The following is a 19,126-nucleotide window of genomic DNA, read 5'->3' on the forward strand; positions in this document are numbered from 1 at the left end:
TATTACATTCAAATATTAATCTCAGTTGCAAGGACAAAGCAATGAATCAAAATCCTTTACTTGTTTTCATTCCCTTAGATAGTCCCTCCCCCTACATTATTGCCGCCACCCCCAACCAGGAACATTACAATGACAGATTGTAGAGGACTGGAGGTGAGGTGAGGCTTTAAGCAACAACGTTCAGAGGGTGTGGAAATCAGTTCTGTTGACAGAGAAATTCTAACGTATGTGTGAGTGTGTGTACGTGTTTATCTATACCGGTGGGGACTTGAACCTGACTATTTGCTATATAGGTGGGGACTCGTCTCACGGTGGGGACCAAAAATGAGGTCCCCATGGGTGGCAACAGTGTTTTCTTGGCCATGTTGTTGTTACTAAAAAATGTAGAAGTGCAAAAACGTTTCTTTAGGGTTCCGCGTTGTTTTGGTGATGGTTAAGGTTAGGGTAAGGGTTAGGGGTTAGGTATGAATGGGAGTCAATGGTAAGTCCTCACGGGAATATAAGAACCAGACTGTGTGTGTGTGTGTGTGTGTGTGTAAGAGAGAGACAAAACCTGCATATGTGTTTGGTCTCTGCAAGTCTTCTTTATTGCGTTTGACACTGAGGAAAATCATGAAGCCCACTTGGAGATGGTGTTAGGCTTGGAGTTAAGCATCAACAGTAAGTGTGCTTGAATAAAGCTGTCATTGTTGAACTTGATGCTTACAGATATAGGTGATATACTTGAACAACACCACTGGGTAAATTAATTTATTAAAGAGTGAGGGTTAGCAAAGATCTGTTAAATTAATTTTCTTTTCAAATAATAGATGGTATTTTGTGGCCTCAGAAATGAGCACTGCTACCTTCATGGGAAACAACTGCTATTAGACACTGTACATAATTGTCGTCCAGTCCTGTCAGCATGCACGTTTCTATTCAAACATCCTCTGTGTGTTTTTGAAGAATTTCTGGAATGTACTGGCTGGCATTAAAAGTTGGATACTGAGTAGGCTAATCCAAAATCCTGCAGTTCTTTTTGAAAGGTGATCTTGCACAGAGAGAGGAGAAGACATATATCCTTTATGCTGCAACACAACTGCTGCCTAATTCTGTATAATATAAAAATATGTGACTCAGTGAATACCACCAATGTGCAAAAACTGTGAGGTTCACTTCTTACTGCACATCAAGTCTACAGAGCCTATGAAAAGTCTTTCCCCAACTTGGAAGTGTTACTCTTTTATTTCTCTTTAACATTGAATAATGGTCAATATAATTTGATTTTATACTCACAAGCCACCGGCTGAGTGTCGCTTTATTGAGGTGCTTGGAAAAAAAGAGGGTCGCCTCTCTGCAGCTGCACTTTGCAGAGAGGAAAACTCTGACAGTTGTGTGTTCTTATGCAGTGAACAGCAGCTCAGAGTACCCAGCCTTCTTGGAGTCTATGGGTGATGCTCTGGAAGGGGCTCCATAGCAGTTTTGGGTTTGTGAGTGCTGCATGTGTGAATAACATCTGTGCAGGTGCCCAATGGGTTGTAAGGTGCAAACCAAATCCCAAAAGTAGAGCTAAACCACCAGCCCTGGATGTGTGGTGCCTGTAGAGGAAAGCAGAGAGAGTGACTATTATGCAGCCAGCTCTTAAGTAACCCGGGAACACACTGTGGCCCACAAGTGCTCCTGTTTCCACTAATCAACACTCCCAAAACCAACAGAAACCTAGAGATGACCTCAGTGAAGGTCACAGCTGAGCACCAACGATGAATATGGGACTTCAAATCATGCACAGATTCCACATTCATTTGCTGATCATCCTTTACCCCATTCCAGAACCTCTGGCGACATGTTTCATGGACCAATTCGTATCCTTTAAACACAGTACATTTCACTTTTTCATAATCTATGTCAGGCTCAGGTTCATAAGGGTCATAACTATGAGCTTTGACTGTTAGTGTTTTTCTTTGGTACACCTTGGCAATACAAACCTGCCAAAGTTCCTTCTTGTCTCAGCGTTCCTGAACATCTCATCCAGCAGATCATCACAGCTCCACATCCTGCAGCAGCCTCCTTCTCACTGCTACAAGCATCGCTTTCCTTCTGCTAAATGGGTGAATTTACAAATTACAATTGGTTTTCCAACTTTCAAAGTCATTGTAAATTCATCATGTTTCTATCAACTGCTTCCAGGGACGATCACAGTTCGTTAGTTTATCTGCATTTATCCATACATTTAATCACTGTCTGGTGTTTTCATGTCATTGTTGTTTATTGTTTGTTTGTAGTATTAGTTAATAAATGTTTGTATATAATTGTCATTGGTTGTGGAACTGGAGGTCAATGAAATTGGAGTTTACGGCTTTCATCATGAGACTGATCAATTTCTTTTTCATCAAAGTCTCTTTTAAAATTAATATAAATTGATTATTTGCTCAGATAAGCTCAGGATGGTGCCCCTAAATTAGCAAGTGCAATTTTGAAAACTGTCTTTTCCACCATTAGGTGTGTTGCAGCTCACACTTTTGCTACATATGTATCTTTTTTTTGGTTCCGCCGTATGAGACTAATTTCTGCAACAGTTTTGCTGCATATATTCTTTTAGGGTTCTTGTGCAAGACAATTTCTACACATTCCGCTACACCTGTTTCAAGACCTTCAACATCATCTTTGTCCCCCCCCATAAAAGGACCACTGGACTGAATGGCTACAGAACCACTGGGCTGACCTCTGTGGTGATGAAGTCATTTGAGTGCATTGTGTTGTCCCACTTTAAATCCATCGCACACACACCTCTGGATCCCCTGCAGATCGCCTACAGAGTCAACAGGTCAGTAGATGATGCTGTCATCATGGCTCTTAACTTCATCCAGTCTCTGGACTCTGCAGGAACCCACACCAGGATCCTTTTTGTGGGTTTCAGCTCTGTTTCCAGTACAGTCATCCCCACTCTGCTGCAGGACAAGCTCACCTCGCTGCCGTGCCTGAACTTCACCTGCAGATGGATTACTAACTTCCAGTCTGACACAGCAGCTGGGGAAACATGGGAGACTCGTGGACCATCAGCATCAGATCACCACAAGGCTCCATCCTTTCCTCTCTGCTGTTCTCCCTGTATACCAACAGCTGCAGCTCTGGTCTGTCAGGCTCCTGAAGACAATACTACCCTCACTGGACTCATCCCTGGTGGGAATGAGTCTGCCTACAGAAGGAAGACTGACCATTTACTGACCTGATGGAGGCAGAACAACTTGTAACATGATGGTCTAAAGATGGTGGACATAATTGTAGATTTCAAGAAGGACACACAGGACCATCATCCTGTGTGACTCCTCAGTCAACACTGTGGAGCATTACTGTTTCCTGGGCACCATAAATACCCAGGATCTGAAGTGAGAAGCCACAGTAAGTGGCTGAAGAAATTCAACCTGACACAGACAATAAGGAAGCACTTCTACATCGAGTCCATCCTCACCTCCTCCATCAACGTCTGGCATGTTGCTGCTCATCTGCTCAGCCAAAAAAGTGATTTTCTGTAATCTCCTGAACCTCCAGGGCTTTTACTCGTCCAGAACCGTAAAACATGATCCCAGCCAGGACACAGGCTGTTGAAGTTCTTTACATTACATACTATGTAACGATGTAACATGCACAGTTCTGCACACTGCCTACTGACTTGCAACACTTTTTTGATCAATATGTTAGCGTTTTTGCACTAAACCACAAAGACAGTTGCTTGGCCAGATTCAAAGCCTATGAATCGGCTACAGATGTGTTTACTTTCTGAATATATGATACTGTGCTGGGATGTGAGGAGACGGAACGAGCGACAGCAAAGACAAGGGAGAGGAAAGGGAAGGGGAAATGATGTGGTACTCAAACCTCCCATATTTAATCCTACAAATAGTGTGCTGTCTCACTTCTAATAGCTGATTGATATTTACCTTTTCTCCTCTGCCTGTTAGAGAAGAAGAGAGGAAAGAAAGATGATGTTAGATGTAAGTAGAAAGCATTTGGAGGATACATTCTGTGGCAGTTAGTGGGTCTGTCTTTGCGATGATTTCACATTAACATCAGAAAAAAAACAGCTCCTTGTGAGTCACGCTTATCTTCCTCTCTCTCATTGGTGTCTTTCCCCCCATTAAGTACTTTTTTCTTCTCCTCTCTCTCGTAGGCTTCTCTCTATCTGCACATTCAGGTCTCTGGACTCCAATAAATGTCACACTGCATCACTCAACCTGACCAGCGGCCAATTCCAAAGCCAGATGATTCAGTGATGGCTTGTAGGATTTTATCTGCTTGAGGAAGGACCTTCCCATTTTAGCTTGGTCTCTCAATCAACTACATTGCCCCATTCTTTCTTCTATTCTGTGTTTCCAAATGATTTTTTTTTATTATGTTCTCTTGACTTTTTATTCCTGATACACTCTTGTGTCTCCTTCCATTAAGCTAGGATATTATCAGACATTTTAATTTCTTCAAATTTTGCACCTGTTTCATTTTCAGTTCTGAACTGCCAACACTTAAAGTAGGCTTGTCTCTTCCAAGCAATTTTGACTAAAGGATTTACTCTACAGCTGTGGGCAGATGGTCAGAGTAAAGTAATATTTCTAGCATGTATGAGGTACTGGAATTAATCACCAGGAACAGAGCAAGAGAGAATCCTTGGGCTTTAAGTTGATAGTTATGGAATGAATGAAGATTCCATTAGCTTTAAAACTGCCTTTCTTATATTTTGATTTATCTTGTTGTTAGGTTGGTTGATACTTTGCTCTGCTGGCTACAAAAAGACAAACTATGACAAGAATTACTGTCTTATATTATTAGCAACCCCTTGAGGCTTACCACAACGTAAAATAATGATGGACAAAATGATTAAAAGATTGATGATTTTGCTAGAGCAGTCTGATGATGGTGGTGCTTTAGCTGGTGCCTTAAAGCTTTTGCCATTTGCCATGGAAGCCTGATAGTTGAGTTGAGACACTTGGCATGAAACCATAAATATCTATTACTATATTAGATTTCATGCAAAGAGCCATTTATTTTGTCAGAGGCAGTATCACGATTGATCAGGACTTTCTCTGTGAGTAATACAGCATTTACATACACTACATACATGTATTTGCACTTTCCAGTCTAGCAGCTGAACAATGCTCTATTGGTGTCAAAATTAAAATGGAAAGAGCATTTAAAATATAATTTTCAAATATAAAATTGTGTTACAGTATACAAAAATCAAATGCAATCAACTGCCAGTCATGTGCATTTTACATTTTGACTTACCATGCTCTTTATGGTGTCAAAGTTAAAATAAAAATGAAACTTTATTTTAAATTTCATTTATATTTTAATTGTTAGCTGCTGTAGCTAACAATTAAAATAAAAATGAAATTTTCTAACAATTTCAACAAAAGTTTACATGTGAAATGTGTCTTTTTCAAAAAAAAGAAAATGCACACATTTTGATTCTTTCATATATTTAATATACACTACTCACAATAAGTTAGGGATACTGTGAGGTCCTCAGTGGATTTTATACATAAGGTGTTTGTTTCACTTCAGTGATTTTGGGGATAGGAAGGTAATTGTATTAGGGTGTTAGACACACCTCATTTTGTGTTTTCCACAGAATGGTCTCACTGTGTACAGGGCGCCTTACATATTGACTCCAATACCAACAAATACAAAAAGACAACCCTTTTCAATGTGGCATCAGTTTCAACATTCTGGGGTATAAAAAGCTGCTATTGTCAGTAAGTCATTCCCAGTTCATCATTCAAACAGCCATGAACACACGACGTCACTTAACGGACGAGCAGCACCACCTGACCATAGCACGCCTTCAGGTCTGTAGCAGGCAGTCAGATGTTGCTGTGAACTTGGTGTGTCTCAAAGTGTCATCAGCAGACTTGCAGCAAGACACAGAACTACTGGCAGTGTTGGTGACAGAACCAGGAGTGGAGCCCCACCAGTGATGGACCGCAGTGATGACCAGTACCTAAAGACCTATGCACTCAGACACCGTTATGCAACTGCCACACAGCTGCAGGCCTGTTTACCGAGGTCAACATGGTCCCCAGGGTTGGCTTTGGTGGAGGAGGTTCAACAGTCTGGGCAGGCATCACCAGTCAGCACAAAACAGATTTGGTGATTGTAGATGGATCAGTCACTGCACGTTCTTACCTCAGAGACATCAGAACCATCATCATCCCCCAACTTTATGTTCAAGGATGATAATGCTCCACTATATGGTACCAGAATTGTCACAGCTTTAAATAAATAATTAAATAAAAACCACTGAATGAGAAGGGGGCTGCACAGTGGAGTAGTGGTTAGCACTTTTGCCTTGCAGCAAGAAGATACCTGGTTCAAATACCAGCCTGGGTCTGGGATCTTTCTGCATGGAGTTTGCATGTTCTCCCTGTGCATGTGTGGATTTTCTCCGGGTACTCCGGCTTCCTGCCACAGTCCAAAAATATGCTGAGGTTAATTGATGATCCAGCACCCCCCATGACCCTAGTAAGGATAAAGCGGTGTATAGAGAATGGATGGATGAATGAGAAGGTGTGTCCAAACTTTTGACTGGTAGTGTATGTCAAAACAAGATCAAGCTGTGATTAAAACACTGAGTTGGTTTGTTAACATTTTAAGAAAAATCAACCAAGTCAAACAATGAGCTCAACGCAGAGTTGATTCTGTCTGTACTTAGCACTAAATAAGCTAAGGTTTGGGAGTTGATTCATTTAGACTGACATGCTCCTCATGCTGCAGCCAGGTTTCAGTCAGACACATGAGGTCAATACAGTGATCAGGGATCAAACTGGTTCCTAAAAGTAATTCAGATGACAAATATCTAATATTTAATAATCCACATTTAATTGTCCTGTGTTTTGGTTCTGATGAAGTTGCATGAATTTAATTTAGGTTGTTAAGAACAGCCCTTCTATTGTGGATTTTATAGAATCTGGGTGGTTGGGGGCAGACACAGTCTTTATAGGACACTGGGAAGATGACAGTCATACAGAAGCAGCAGAGAGGTGTATAAAACTGTAACTCTGCTTCCTGTTCCCATCTCTGGACTGTCAGAGGTTTGGGTTTCTAATAAATTTGTACATATTCCTTGATAAGAGAGCCACACCATCCAAAGCAGGATGTATGCCGTCTCTCCTACTGAAACCAGGCTTTCTCCAGAAACTTTTCCAGTTATCTGTTAAGCCCAGATTGTTTTCTGGACACCACCTCGACAGCCATGAGGATGATATGCAGCTGTACATGTCATCACTGGTCAGACTGATCAGGAGTCCAGAGAAAACTACGGAGTACGACGTTGTTTCAGCAAATTTACACTCACGATTCTATGTTAATTTGAGTGACCTCCAATTGTCTTAACTGGATGTCATGAATTACAATTTTATCATACTTACATTTATCCTTCACCAGCAGTTTTAAATATTATTGAACGTCGCCCACTCTGGCCACTGAAATGCATTTTAACTAAGGCCGCTGGTGTCTCTAATTTCACATTTTGGACGACGAAGCTGAAAGTTACTAGAGTGTTTTTTGCTGCTGGTGTGTTGCTGAGTGGAGAAAAACCATTTAAAATGGGTGATGGGTGATGAACCAGAGGCTTCTGTTTGGGACTATGGTTCCTATGGACGGTCATCCAGCCCGCCTGGCTTCTCAGTAGCTTGGGAACTGCTAACAGGAGCTATGCTGATATACTCTGTACGGAGCTGTGCCTTGAATTTGCTGAGCTTCCAAAGTTATGAACAAACTTTATTACAAGTACTATTATCATTAAAAAGGAAAACATATGGGTTCTTTGTTCTCTGTTTAAAATCTGTGTGGTCTTGATAAAGAATAAAGATGAGGAAAGAAAGAGAAACTATTTATTAACTATTACTTTTGTGGAGTAAATAAGTAGGTTTGTAAGATGTATCCATACTGGACCTCCTAAGATCAGATGTCACAGTAAAAAACTAAGAAGCAAATGAGAGACAGAGAAAAAGACACTAAACACACACAACCAAATAAAAACATGAGGCAATACAAATCACAAATCAAAGCAGGTCTAAGCAAACAACACTAGAACTGTTTTTAAATAAGTAAAATTTCATTGCATAAATTCAGATCTGTCTGATTGAGGACCACATACAGAAGTGGCTCAATTAAAAATTGAAAACATTAGATATTGCAACATTTGTGCTGTTCACACTGGTATGAAAAAAACAATATGAGTCACAAATGAGCAAAAAAATCTGATAGGAGCTACTTTTGCCTGCAGTCTGAAGAGAGTCATAATTAACTGAAAGTGAAGCTTTATTATACAAATTTTTGTATGTTAAATTTGATGGTATAGTCTGCTCACTATCATGTGAAGAAAAGACATTCATAAAGAAAATGAATGAAAGTAAAAGACCTACTGAGTCAAGGGGTGACAGAGAAACCTTGTGGCATTGATTATCTGGCAGCTATTGTCTTCCTAGCTGCCCCCTTGTCTGCGCCTCATGGGTGATGTGTCAAGTAAAAGACCATTATTCACTGAAAGGCAGGGCAGAGGAGTGCTGTTTAGAGGCACAACATGACCACCCATTCATCTATACCAAGATCCAGACACTGCACACAGACCCTGAGGTGCAAATACAAGGCCAAGCAGGAGAAGCAACGATCATTTTCACCCTGTAGTGCACTAAGAAGCAGAATATTCAAAAGCAAAACATGAAGAATCCAGACCCTTTCTCAGAGCTGTTAATTTGGTACGAGGACCCCAAACTTTTATCCAACTGGAACATGTAAGTCTGATGTTTGCATCAGAATTACCAGTCAAGGCGCTTTTGGAGACAACAGGACATCTTCTACCCGCCCCAGAACCAGACAAGAAAAGCACTCGGAGAGCTCAGTACTCTGCCAAGGCTGCTCATTCCCCCATATGGCATTCTCAGAAACACAGCATTTTTGGTTTTTTTTTTTTGGAGAAAAGCAGCTTTTTTAAAATTAGTTATTGATGATCAGAAATCACGGCAACATAGAATGTGTCCATATGATATAGATGTACCCACAAACAAATGACCTTGCTCTGAGCACAGGCGTGTGTTATGCATGTGCATGATACCGAAACACGTGACCTTAATATGTAGGGGGTGGTGGGAATTGATGGGACTCAGAAACACCCCCACAATGTAATCAGTTGTTCCTTGGATCATTTCTGATGGATAAGTCCTGATAAGTCCTCAGTGGTAGATTTGTAGTAGGATCACAATCAGCTGATGTAGTGTTCAGTGGTTGTCATGGTTACGGTGATGTCATGCCACTTATCTGGCAATGATACAGAAATCTTTAACTAATCCGTGGATCCAGACTATCAGCCATATCACTGCCAAAATCTAATTACTTGATCCTTGTGTAATTTCTGACCTTCCCTGAGAATTTCTTCCAAATCCACTTGTTTATTTTTGAGTAATGTTGCTGATAGACAGACAGACAGACAGACAGACCAGTGCTGATCGTCACTTAACTCCGCCGTGTTCCTTGACGGAGTAAAAGTTGTCATAAAGTGTCAATTGTGAGGAAAACCACGCATCTGGAGAAGTGGAGAATCCATTCTTCACTGTGATTATTTGACCTTCTTCTTTACAGTTCAAAAATTAAAGAAATCCAACATCAGTGCAGATCCCAACATCTGGATTCAGTCTATGTTACCAGCTCATCAGGACCAGTGTTGACGAACAGCACCTCACACTGAAGTGTTTGTGGAGGATGTACTCCCACATTAAACACAAACACCCTCTTCTCTCTGTCACAGATCACAGCTACACTGTAAAAAAAATCCGTAAAATAACGGACATATTTCATGTGAAATTGTGACGGAACCGGTCTGTTAAATACAATACAGAACATTTTCCGTTTCGCAAAGCATCATGGGTAGTTTTTCCCTCAGCACCTGCACAGCGTCGGCCATTACTCGCCTCGGCTCGTCTGCCTGTTTGCCCGCCTGCTCACACACCCTGGCTTTTAGCGTCACATTGGAGGAGAAAGGTTGGTTGTGTGTTTAATGAACTGGAATCGAGTCCAATTTCTCAAACAAAATATAAATGTTGAGTTAATTTTCCATTTATTTGTGTCTGGCTGGTGGGCTGCACAGCGGTGTAGTGGTTAGCACTTTCGCCTTGCAGCAAGAAGATCTCGGTTCGAATCCCAGGTTGGGCCTGGGATCTTTCTGCATGGAGTTTGCATGTTCTCCCTGTGCATGCGTGGGTTTTCTCCGGGTACTCCGGCTTCCTCCCACAGTCCAAAAATATGCTGAGGTTCATTGGTTACTCTAAATTGCCCGTAGGTGTGAGTGTGATTGTTAGTCTGTATATGTAGCCCTGTGACAGACCAGCGACCTGTCCAGGGTGTCCCCTGCCTTCGCTCAAGTCAGCTGGGATAGGCTCCAGCACCCCCCGCGACCCTAATGAGGATAAAGCGGTGTATAGAGGATGGATGGATGTGTCTGGCTGGCGGGCGGGCTTTCTGTCCTAGCTCCCCTTGCTAGTCAGACAGCCCCCGTTCCCTCGGTGAAAAGTAAGATAATTTATCGTTGGTTCATTTTATTTTAGGGGTTAGTGCAATGAGTTATTTTTTAAAAAATATATAAAGTATATGGAAGAGTGTTAATGTTAAAATGATAGCTTAGTGGCATCCGAGCCGAGCAGTTAGCATGCTATGTAGTAGTAGTAGCAGCCAGTAGCCGCTCGCTTCGTTAGCATTAGCTGGCGCGATTTAGGACCAACAAGACCATTGTGTCCCCCCTGGCCCCCTCACACACTAAACTGGTTTTGTTGGTCAGTTGGTAGTCTAGTAAGTATCGTGTCTTGAATGTGTGCGGTATTGTTAAACGTGGGTCATTAATGAGTCATTAGTCCGTGTTAGCCCGCTAATGGGCGCGCGGTCTCCCCAGACTTCCCATATCTTTCCGGTGTAGCTGCACCGCCCGCGTGCGCCGAGCCGTGCAAGAAATCAATGTCATACGGCAGAGTAAACATTTTTGCATTTGTTAGCTTCGTGTGGTTGTCTACTTTAGTCAGGGGCTCAGTGTGTTTCATCCAGTCTGAAGCTATGTTGGGTTCACGGATCACTCTGTGGTGGCTTTGTTTGCATTTGGAGGTGCGTGTGTGTCATTTTGCTTGATCGTCGGCGAAACGCGTCATAATACCTGGCGTGCTTATGCTATTTTGAAGGCTAGATGTCTATCTCTTCTTAAACATGTTGGCTTGTAACATTTGTGGCTTTAATGCCAAATCTTCGACGGATTACTTGAAACACTGCAGAGCACACAGAAATAATAGTAATGTGTTTTTTTTATGTGGCCACAGAGATTGTGGAAGGAAGCTTAGCACATACAATAGCCTTGCTGTGCATATGGCACGAACACATGTAGACAGAAGGAGCACTCAAACATGGAACCGCAATGTGTCTGTACAGTTAAAGTGCTCATTCATTTTTTGCAGCAGTGAATATGGTGATCTGAAAAGTCTTAGGTGTCATATGAGTGGTCATATAGAAGAGGGTCTGACTGTAATGTGTCCCTTTGATAGATGCTCTAAGACATTTAATGTTAAGTCATCTTTTTTATCACATCTGTCCAGATACCATAAAGGGTGGGATGTTACCAAGATAGCCCCTGTACATTTATGTGAAGTCACAGAACAGTCTTTGCAAGGTGAAGGATCACACATAGAACCTGAAGAACCTGAAAGTTTTAATGTAGATACAGGACACAGTGATAATTTTGAAAGTGATCAACAGAAAGACAATTACACAGAGAGTCTTGCTCAGTTTTACTTGGGTTTGCAGGCTAAATATTTGGTCCCAGCCTCAACAATAACAGAAATGGTAAATGAAATGAGAACTCTCAGTGATATTCAACAGGAATATACTATGGATGTGCTAGCTCGTGAACTTGAGCAGTATGGTGTTCCAAAGGAGACATTAACATGTCTTGGGAATAGATTATATGAGCAGAGCCCTATGCACAAGGCTTTACATGAAAACGGTCCTTTAACTACACAGCACAGAAGACTGAAATATTACAAGGCACACTATGACTATGTTGAGCCTGTTGAGGTCTATCTCGGTCGCAATAGCAATGGGGAGAAGAGACATTATCATTACATTCCAGTGCTGGAAACCCTCAGAGTAATTCTTAAACAGCGAGGTATAGAGCCGCACAGTTCTAGTACTAATGTTGAAGATGATGTCCTCTCTGATGTCAATGATGGGTGGGCTATCAAAAATAATGCCATGTTTTCCTCAGACCCAGATTGTTTAAAGGTCATGCTTTTTCAGGATGCGTTTGAAGTCGCTAATCCGTTGGGGTCTGCCAAGACAAAGCATAAAGTTTTAGGTGTCTACTTCACTCTAGGAAATTTTCATCCACATCAGCGATCAACTGTTGATCAAATACAGTTGGCATTACTCTGTGCAGAGAAAGATTGTAAATATTTTGGAATTGATAAGGTTTTCAATAAGCTTGTGTCAGACTTGTGTATGCTGGAGGAAAAGGGCATATCTTTTGGTGGAAAGATATATAAGGGCACTGTTGCATGCACAATGGGAGACAATCTGGGTTCCCACATGATTGGTGGCTTCACAGAAAATTTCAGCTCAGCAGAATATTTCTGTAGATACTGTTTAGCAACAAAAAAGGAATTTCAGTCTAATCCTCTCACAGTTTTCACTCATAGAAATCCAGCTGATTACAAAGAGACTGTGCAGCTTCTGGAAAGTAACGATGATATAGTCACTCATCATGGTGTGAAACGTAACAGTGTTTTCAACAAACTGTCTAACTTCCATGTCTGTCAACCAGGGCTACCTCCGTGTCTGGCACATGACACGTTCGAAGGGGTTGTTGATTATGATTTAGCAATTTGCTTGAAGTTCTTAATCAAAACAGAAAAGTGGTTCAGCTATGAGCTTCTTAATGAAAGACTCCACTCATTCCCCAGTGAAACCAGTGACAAGCTCAATATGATTCCCACTACAGGAGCAAGGCTTGGAGGGCATGCAGCCCAAAACAGGTGGCTTTTGAGATTCTTGCCTATTTTAGTGCATGACAGAATTAAAGATGCTGACAATGCAGTATGGGAACTGGTACTACTTCTTAGAGAGCTTGTTGAATTTGTGTGTGCACCTCGGCTCTCAGAGTCACAGATTGCTTTTATGAAGGGACTGATTGAACTTTATGTGGAGTTGAGGCAAGAGCTATTCCCAAGAATTCCACTTAGACCGAAACATCACTATCTGCTGCACTATGCAGACTTGACTTTACAATTTGGTCCACTCATACATACATGGACTATGCGCTTTGAATCAAAGCATTCTTATTTTAAAAGGTGCATCAGGGCAAGCAAAAACTTCATAAATGTAACAAAGTCTCTGGCTGATCGACACCAGTTGTTTCAGGCTTATCAGTCTACTGGTACTTTGTTTGGGCCCCAGGTTCATGTCTCGGACTCTACACGGTTCTACCCAGAGCTCTATCAGCAGAACATAAAGACAGTGGTTGAAGAATTTGATTTGAACTCAAGTAACTCAGTTGTCACAGAGAAGGTCCAGGTTAAAGGCACTACATATGCAAATGGTATGCTTGTCTTACTGAGATATACCAAAGGACAACTACAGTTAGGACAAATAGCAAGCATTTTGTAAAAAATGAAACTACTGTCCTACTTTTGCTTCGAGGGAAAACTGCCAGCTGGATACCTGAGCTTGGACTCTATGGAGTTCATGAAAAAGATTCTGACCAGTTCACCTGCCGTAATCTGAGCACACTTGATGATTATTATCCACTTTCTTCTTACCAGAGAGGTGCAAGGTGGCTGATTCCACTTAAACACACACCAACATGGAATTTGTAAAAGATGTAGTTAAGAAAGCCATGCCATCACTCGGTAGCGACCAGATGGATGCCCTCATGGCTAGACTGGAGGAATTAGGAGTTCTATCGGTAGATGACCTGGCCCTTGTGGATGCTGTGGAGATTAAAGACACTCTGCCACTCATTCAGTGCAAACGATTCGTCAGAGCTATCCAAGGTTTACAAGAAGGTAAGATTTTTGTGGGTTTTTTTTACTCACACTCCCCAATTCTGCACAGTACTGAATTTCATACTTCAACTTCTGAATTGCACTTTAGTGTACAAATAAATCCAAATAGACAATTGCGGATCCATTTGATTCCACTTGTAGGTTACTCATTCCCTAAGGGTCTTGGCAGACAGCAAACTGCCATTGGCAGTGTGTAAATATAATTTATATTTTTTAGGGTTATTGGGTTATTTATTTTACATACTATGGCATAAATGGTTCATCCTATTTGATTGACTGCGGAAACAGTCAATCAATGTTTTTGTTGTGAAATAGATAAAATGGCACATAAGCTCACATTGTGACATATTACACTCAAGTTAACATCCAAATAGTAACCCCAAAAATACTATTTGAATTTTTGACAAATTTGATTTAAAAACACATTTGATTTAGAAATATGTAATTTATTCAATGTACAGTAACTTGCCTAATAATTTTTTTTTCTTATAAATTAATTGGCAACATTGTTGATGTGGTTCATTTATGGAGATATGTGTATTTATAGATTCACAAGCTGCACCACAGTTCACAAGCCCTGGACGCTCTACACCTGGACGCTCTACACCTGGACGCTCTACACCTGGACGCTCTACACCTGGACGCTCTACACCTGGCCCCTCTTCACCTGGCCCCTCTTCACCTGGCCCCTCTTCACCTGGATGCTCATCTACACCTCAGCGAAAGCATTTTCATCTGCCCCCAACATCACTTGAAACGGCAGACTCCCCAACCCATGAGACTTATTCTGTACCATGGCACAAAATTTCCTCTAAAGTCATGGATTACCTGCATAAAAAGAAGTACATAATGGGGAAACACAGGAGAGAAATAGTTCGCATAATTGCTGATGATTACCTCCATAAACACCCTGGAAGACCTGGTAGACAAAAGCTGAGGGAAATCGCAAGTATGATTGTAGGGCAATATCCTGCCTCCTTCAAGCTGACAGAGCCATTTGGAAATAAACCATTTGCAAAAGATGGTTCAGAAACTCTCTTTCGCCAGCTGGAACACAGAGTTGAAAATATGGCAAGGCCACAGGGCTCACAGAAGACACGAGCAGCAGATGAAGGTCCAACAAAGAGAAAGTCCAGAAGTTCAGCGCGGTATGGATGTGTGGAGTGGGATCCTGTCATTGAGGAGACAGTGTCGAGGGAAGACCTGCTGTCTAAACAAGAAGAATTGAAACGTGCCTTCGAAACCAGTGATCTTCAGGTGGGTCTGTTAACATTATTTACTTGTGTTTTATGGAGAACTTTTTGATTGAGTAATATAGAAGTAAAAGTACAATTGGACGCACTGTGAACTTGCAGATCAGCTATTAAATGTTGTTTTTTTGTTGTTGTTTTTTTTGACTTCTCACAGAAATGTATTTGCATTAATATTCTGTTGTCTTATATTTTTAGGAGTCATCGGTTCGAAAATTGATGAGTGAGACATATCCCCTCCAGCGTGAAACCATCAACAATGAAACAGATGTTCGTGTCATGAAGGACGAGTGGCCGTTCCTGTTTGATGTTCCGTACCTTTTTGACCATGCATCCAAACTCCTTGGCTTCTCCGTACAAGACAAGCTGGCACAGGTGTGTTATCACTGTCATTATTGTTTTATGCGGCTGCACTGTCTTGAGGAAGCAAAACCAAAATAATTTATATTCTTGTATACCTGCACACAATAAAGTAACATCTTCAATCTTCAACAGGAACTTTCCAAAAAGGAAAAGGGCATTACTGACTTCCTTGACTCAAAAGGAATGAAGACTGGTGAAGGTCCAATACAGCTGGTCTGTGGCATTGCAAAATACTTCAAGGAAGACCCTGAACAACTTTTCACCAAGAAAGAGGTAAATTTAACAGTGTGATAGACTAAACACTCCATACAGTACTCAGTACAGATTGAAGTATAGATAATGTAAATGAACCATCATATTTGACCCACTTTGCGCTGCTGATAGGGTTGCACAGACACAAGTTTTTTCAAAACTGGTAAGAGTATGGGTACTTATAATTCAGTATTCAGATACGAATACTGACCAAATCACGTATTCTATCATTGAATAATATAAAACTGATACTTATTTATGAATGATCTCATTAGTCCATGAAATGTCTTCCATAGTGAAAAAGGTTTAATAAAGGCAACTGCACACAGATTTTAGTTCAGCGACATTTCAAGTCACTCACTGACTCTTTATCACACATAGAATTAGTTAGCATGATTGAAGATCAACATTGCAACATCAAATGTTTAAATAATGCAGCATTCTGTGAGATTACCATGGCAAGATGGATTCTCGTCATTTGTGAACTCACAAATACCGCGAGAATTCAGATTGCATACAAGGTTAACATTTTCTTCCACTTCAGTTGTTTCACAATTGTTGTGTTGACTCCTAACAAAAAAAATTCCAATTTTATATCTTTACGTTTAAAGCCTGAAATATGGCAAAAAGTTCAAAGGGTTCAGATACTTTTTTTCCCCCACATCTTTGCCATTCAAGTACAGTAGTTACATATGTGGCTAATATATTTCTATTGATTCTCAGGGTTTTCTTTGGGATCAATCCTGAGCGAGGCTCCAAGGCTGAGGTGACCGGGAAGAAACAGACCGGCATTCCTCCAAAGGTGTCCAGGCTGGTGACTCAGCTTAAGGAGTTCGAATGCAAGCAGAAGGAATCTGAATGGGCGATTTGAGCTTTTTTCGAAGCGCAAAACAGAACTTTGTGGACTGAAAGTAACACACACATGCATACACAATATTTGTTTGAATAGGTGAATCCAAAAAAATGGAGTTCTGAAGTAAAACAGTCTTTTACCATAATATAAATGTTCTTTTACATGACTGTCCTCAATATTGATTGCACTTGAACCTCTAGAGCTCACCACACACTTTGTGAGTCGAGAGGGTGACTTTCTTCTTCTGCAGGGTCATTATTTTGTGAATACTGTATGTCCTAAACAAATCAGTTGTGTCCCTAAGTTCAGTGGAGGGACTTGGGTGAGGAGATTGATCTTTGCCACAGCAGGGTTTAAAATTGGGCTGAGTTTGTCAATGTGGAGAATGGGGAGTGGGGAGTTGTAGGACAGTTTCTGCGTCTCCCCAGGGGGGGCTTCTCATTTTGCACGTGACAGGTGAGCCGACATCAACAGTGGCAAATGGTGATGGTGCCAGGGATGGCCCGTTGTTTTTTTTTGTTTTTTGTTGTCCCCGAGTCAGTCATTCGATTTTTGAAACCATAGTGAGTCCCAATCAGATACTTGAAAATATAAATATGAAGTATTTGAATGAATATGAAGTATTTGATATTTTCAAGCATCAAGTATTTATGTCAAGTATTTGATATTTTCAAGCATCAAGTATTTATGTCAAGTATTTGATATTTTCTGTAATAAAGATACAGGAAGTTTTTCTGTAAATTTAAACTTTAAGAAGTACTTTTTAAAGTACTTTTGAAGAAATAACTAATATAAATTTGATTACACTGAACCATAATAAAAATGTAGGAAATGTTAACATTTAGGTCCAAATTCTGTAAATAACTAAATATTATATCTGAATATATGTATATTTTACAGAAAATTTAAAGGTTTGATTGAGGACGAACTTGGAGCCATGTGATTGAATCAGGACATCCCTAGTGGGATGTTTGTGAAGGCGCTCAATAGTCCGGAAAATATTTTCCATTGTGAAAAAGTTTTAAATAAGGCAACTGAACATAATGACAATGCTTGATAAACTTCAAAGTGGGAGCTCCATTATTTTCTATTGTATTTTATGTTTTTGTGCAAATGTCTCCATTCAGTTTGTATGATATACAGGTGGTGGAGGGGTTATGTAAAAATAAGCACAGCATAAATTCTATGGGTTCCAATCCCCCATGTTCAAGTGGAGGGAAGTTGAGTGATATTTGTCACTGCTAAACAACTGGTAGAACTGAGTCTGTCAGTGTGGAATGTGGAGTTGGAGGGGTAGATTTCTACTTCCTCCTGGAGGGGGTTCCTCATTTTCCACTGAGAGGCAAACCAGCAACAGCAATGGCAAATGCAGTGTTTTATCGTTTTCCTGAAATGTCTTTAACTATGGACGATTGGCACCATAACCTCAATTTCATGGATATGTATTGCTGCACTAATGTTTTATAGAAAACTTGTTGCACTTTTTTTTTTTTTTTTAATAGAGAAGTTGTATGTTGTTGGAACGTTAATGTTTATGTTTATTTAAGAAATTGGAGTAAATACATACAACTGTTTGAACAAAACAAAATAAATAACTGTTCTCTTTCAATATCTTTGGTTTATTCAGATTGGGGGATGTTGAAGGGAAAGGCCTTGAACTGTACACAATTTTAAAATTGACGGAAGTGTCCATATATGGTACAGAAGAAGTAGGGTAAATCTACGGAAATATCAGTTATAAGGTTTAAGGAAGCATCCGTTGAAAAACGGAAAATCTACTGCAAAAGTACGGAATTATCCATATTACGATTGACGGAAGTGTCCGTATATTGTACAGAAGAAGTCAGGTAAATATACGGAAATATCCGTTATAAAGGTTTACGGAAGTGTCCGTTGAAAAACGGAGAAACTACTGCAAAAGTACAGAATTATCCATATTACGATTGACGGAAGTGTCCGTAAATGATACAGAAGAAGTCAGGTAAATATACGGAAATATCCGTTATAAGGGTTTACGGAAGTGTCCGTAGAATAACGGAAAAAGTACTGGCAATTAATTACCAGTACTTTTTCCGTTTTTTAACGGAAATTTTTTGACAGTGTACAAAGTCAGAAACTCTTTTATCCTAAGCATACATTTTTCTAAATTCTTGTTTTTCTTCTTGTTGAATGTATATACTTGTGTGCTTGGTTAGAATAGAAATTACTTACATATGTCCTTAAATGTCACTGTTTTTATGCATGCTTACGTTTTCCCCGCCACAATATCTTTATTCATTTTTTTCAAAAAACATCTACATACAGAAAAATAACTACAGGTGTGAACAGAACACCAATAAACAGTG

General features: G+C 40.4%; 1 protein-coding gene across 3 annotated transcripts; it reads left to right on the plus strand.

Moving 5' to 3' along the window:
- Positions 1–9,787: 9,787 nt before the first annotated feature.
- LOC127531239 (uncharacterized) lies at positions 9,788–18,390 on the plus strand. 3 transcript variants are annotated; one of them, XM_051940024.1, is made up of 6 exons: positions 9,901–10,008; positions 13,821–14,063; positions 14,611–15,320; positions 15,512–15,688; positions 15,809–15,949; positions 16,652–18,390. In XM_051940024.1, the coding sequence occupies exons 2-6, from the start codon at positions 13,862–13,864 to the stop codon at positions 16,673–16,675; spliced, it is 1,254 nt and encodes a 417-aa protein (XP_051795984.1). In that variant the 5' UTR covers positions 9,901–10,008; positions 13,821–13,861; the 3' UTR covers positions 16,676–18,390. The 3 variants fall into 3 exon arrangements, 2 of the variants coding, with proteins under 2 accessions (XP_051795984.1, XP_051795985.1); XM_051940025.1 differs by having other exon boundaries at positions 9,913–10,536; XR_007938190.1 differs by having other exon boundaries at positions 9,788–14,063.
- The last annotated feature ends 736 nt before the right edge of the window (positions 18,391–19,126 follow it).

The sequence above is a fragment of the Acanthochromis polyacanthus genome, chromosome 20 (genome assembly GCF_021347895.1).
Source record: "Acanthochromis polyacanthus isolate Apoly-LR-REF ecotype Palm Island chromosome 20, KAUST_Apoly_ChrSc, whole genome shotgun sequence".
Taxonomy (NCBI): Eukaryota; Metazoa; Chordata; class Actinopteri; family Pomacentridae; genus Acanthochromis; species Acanthochromis polyacanthus.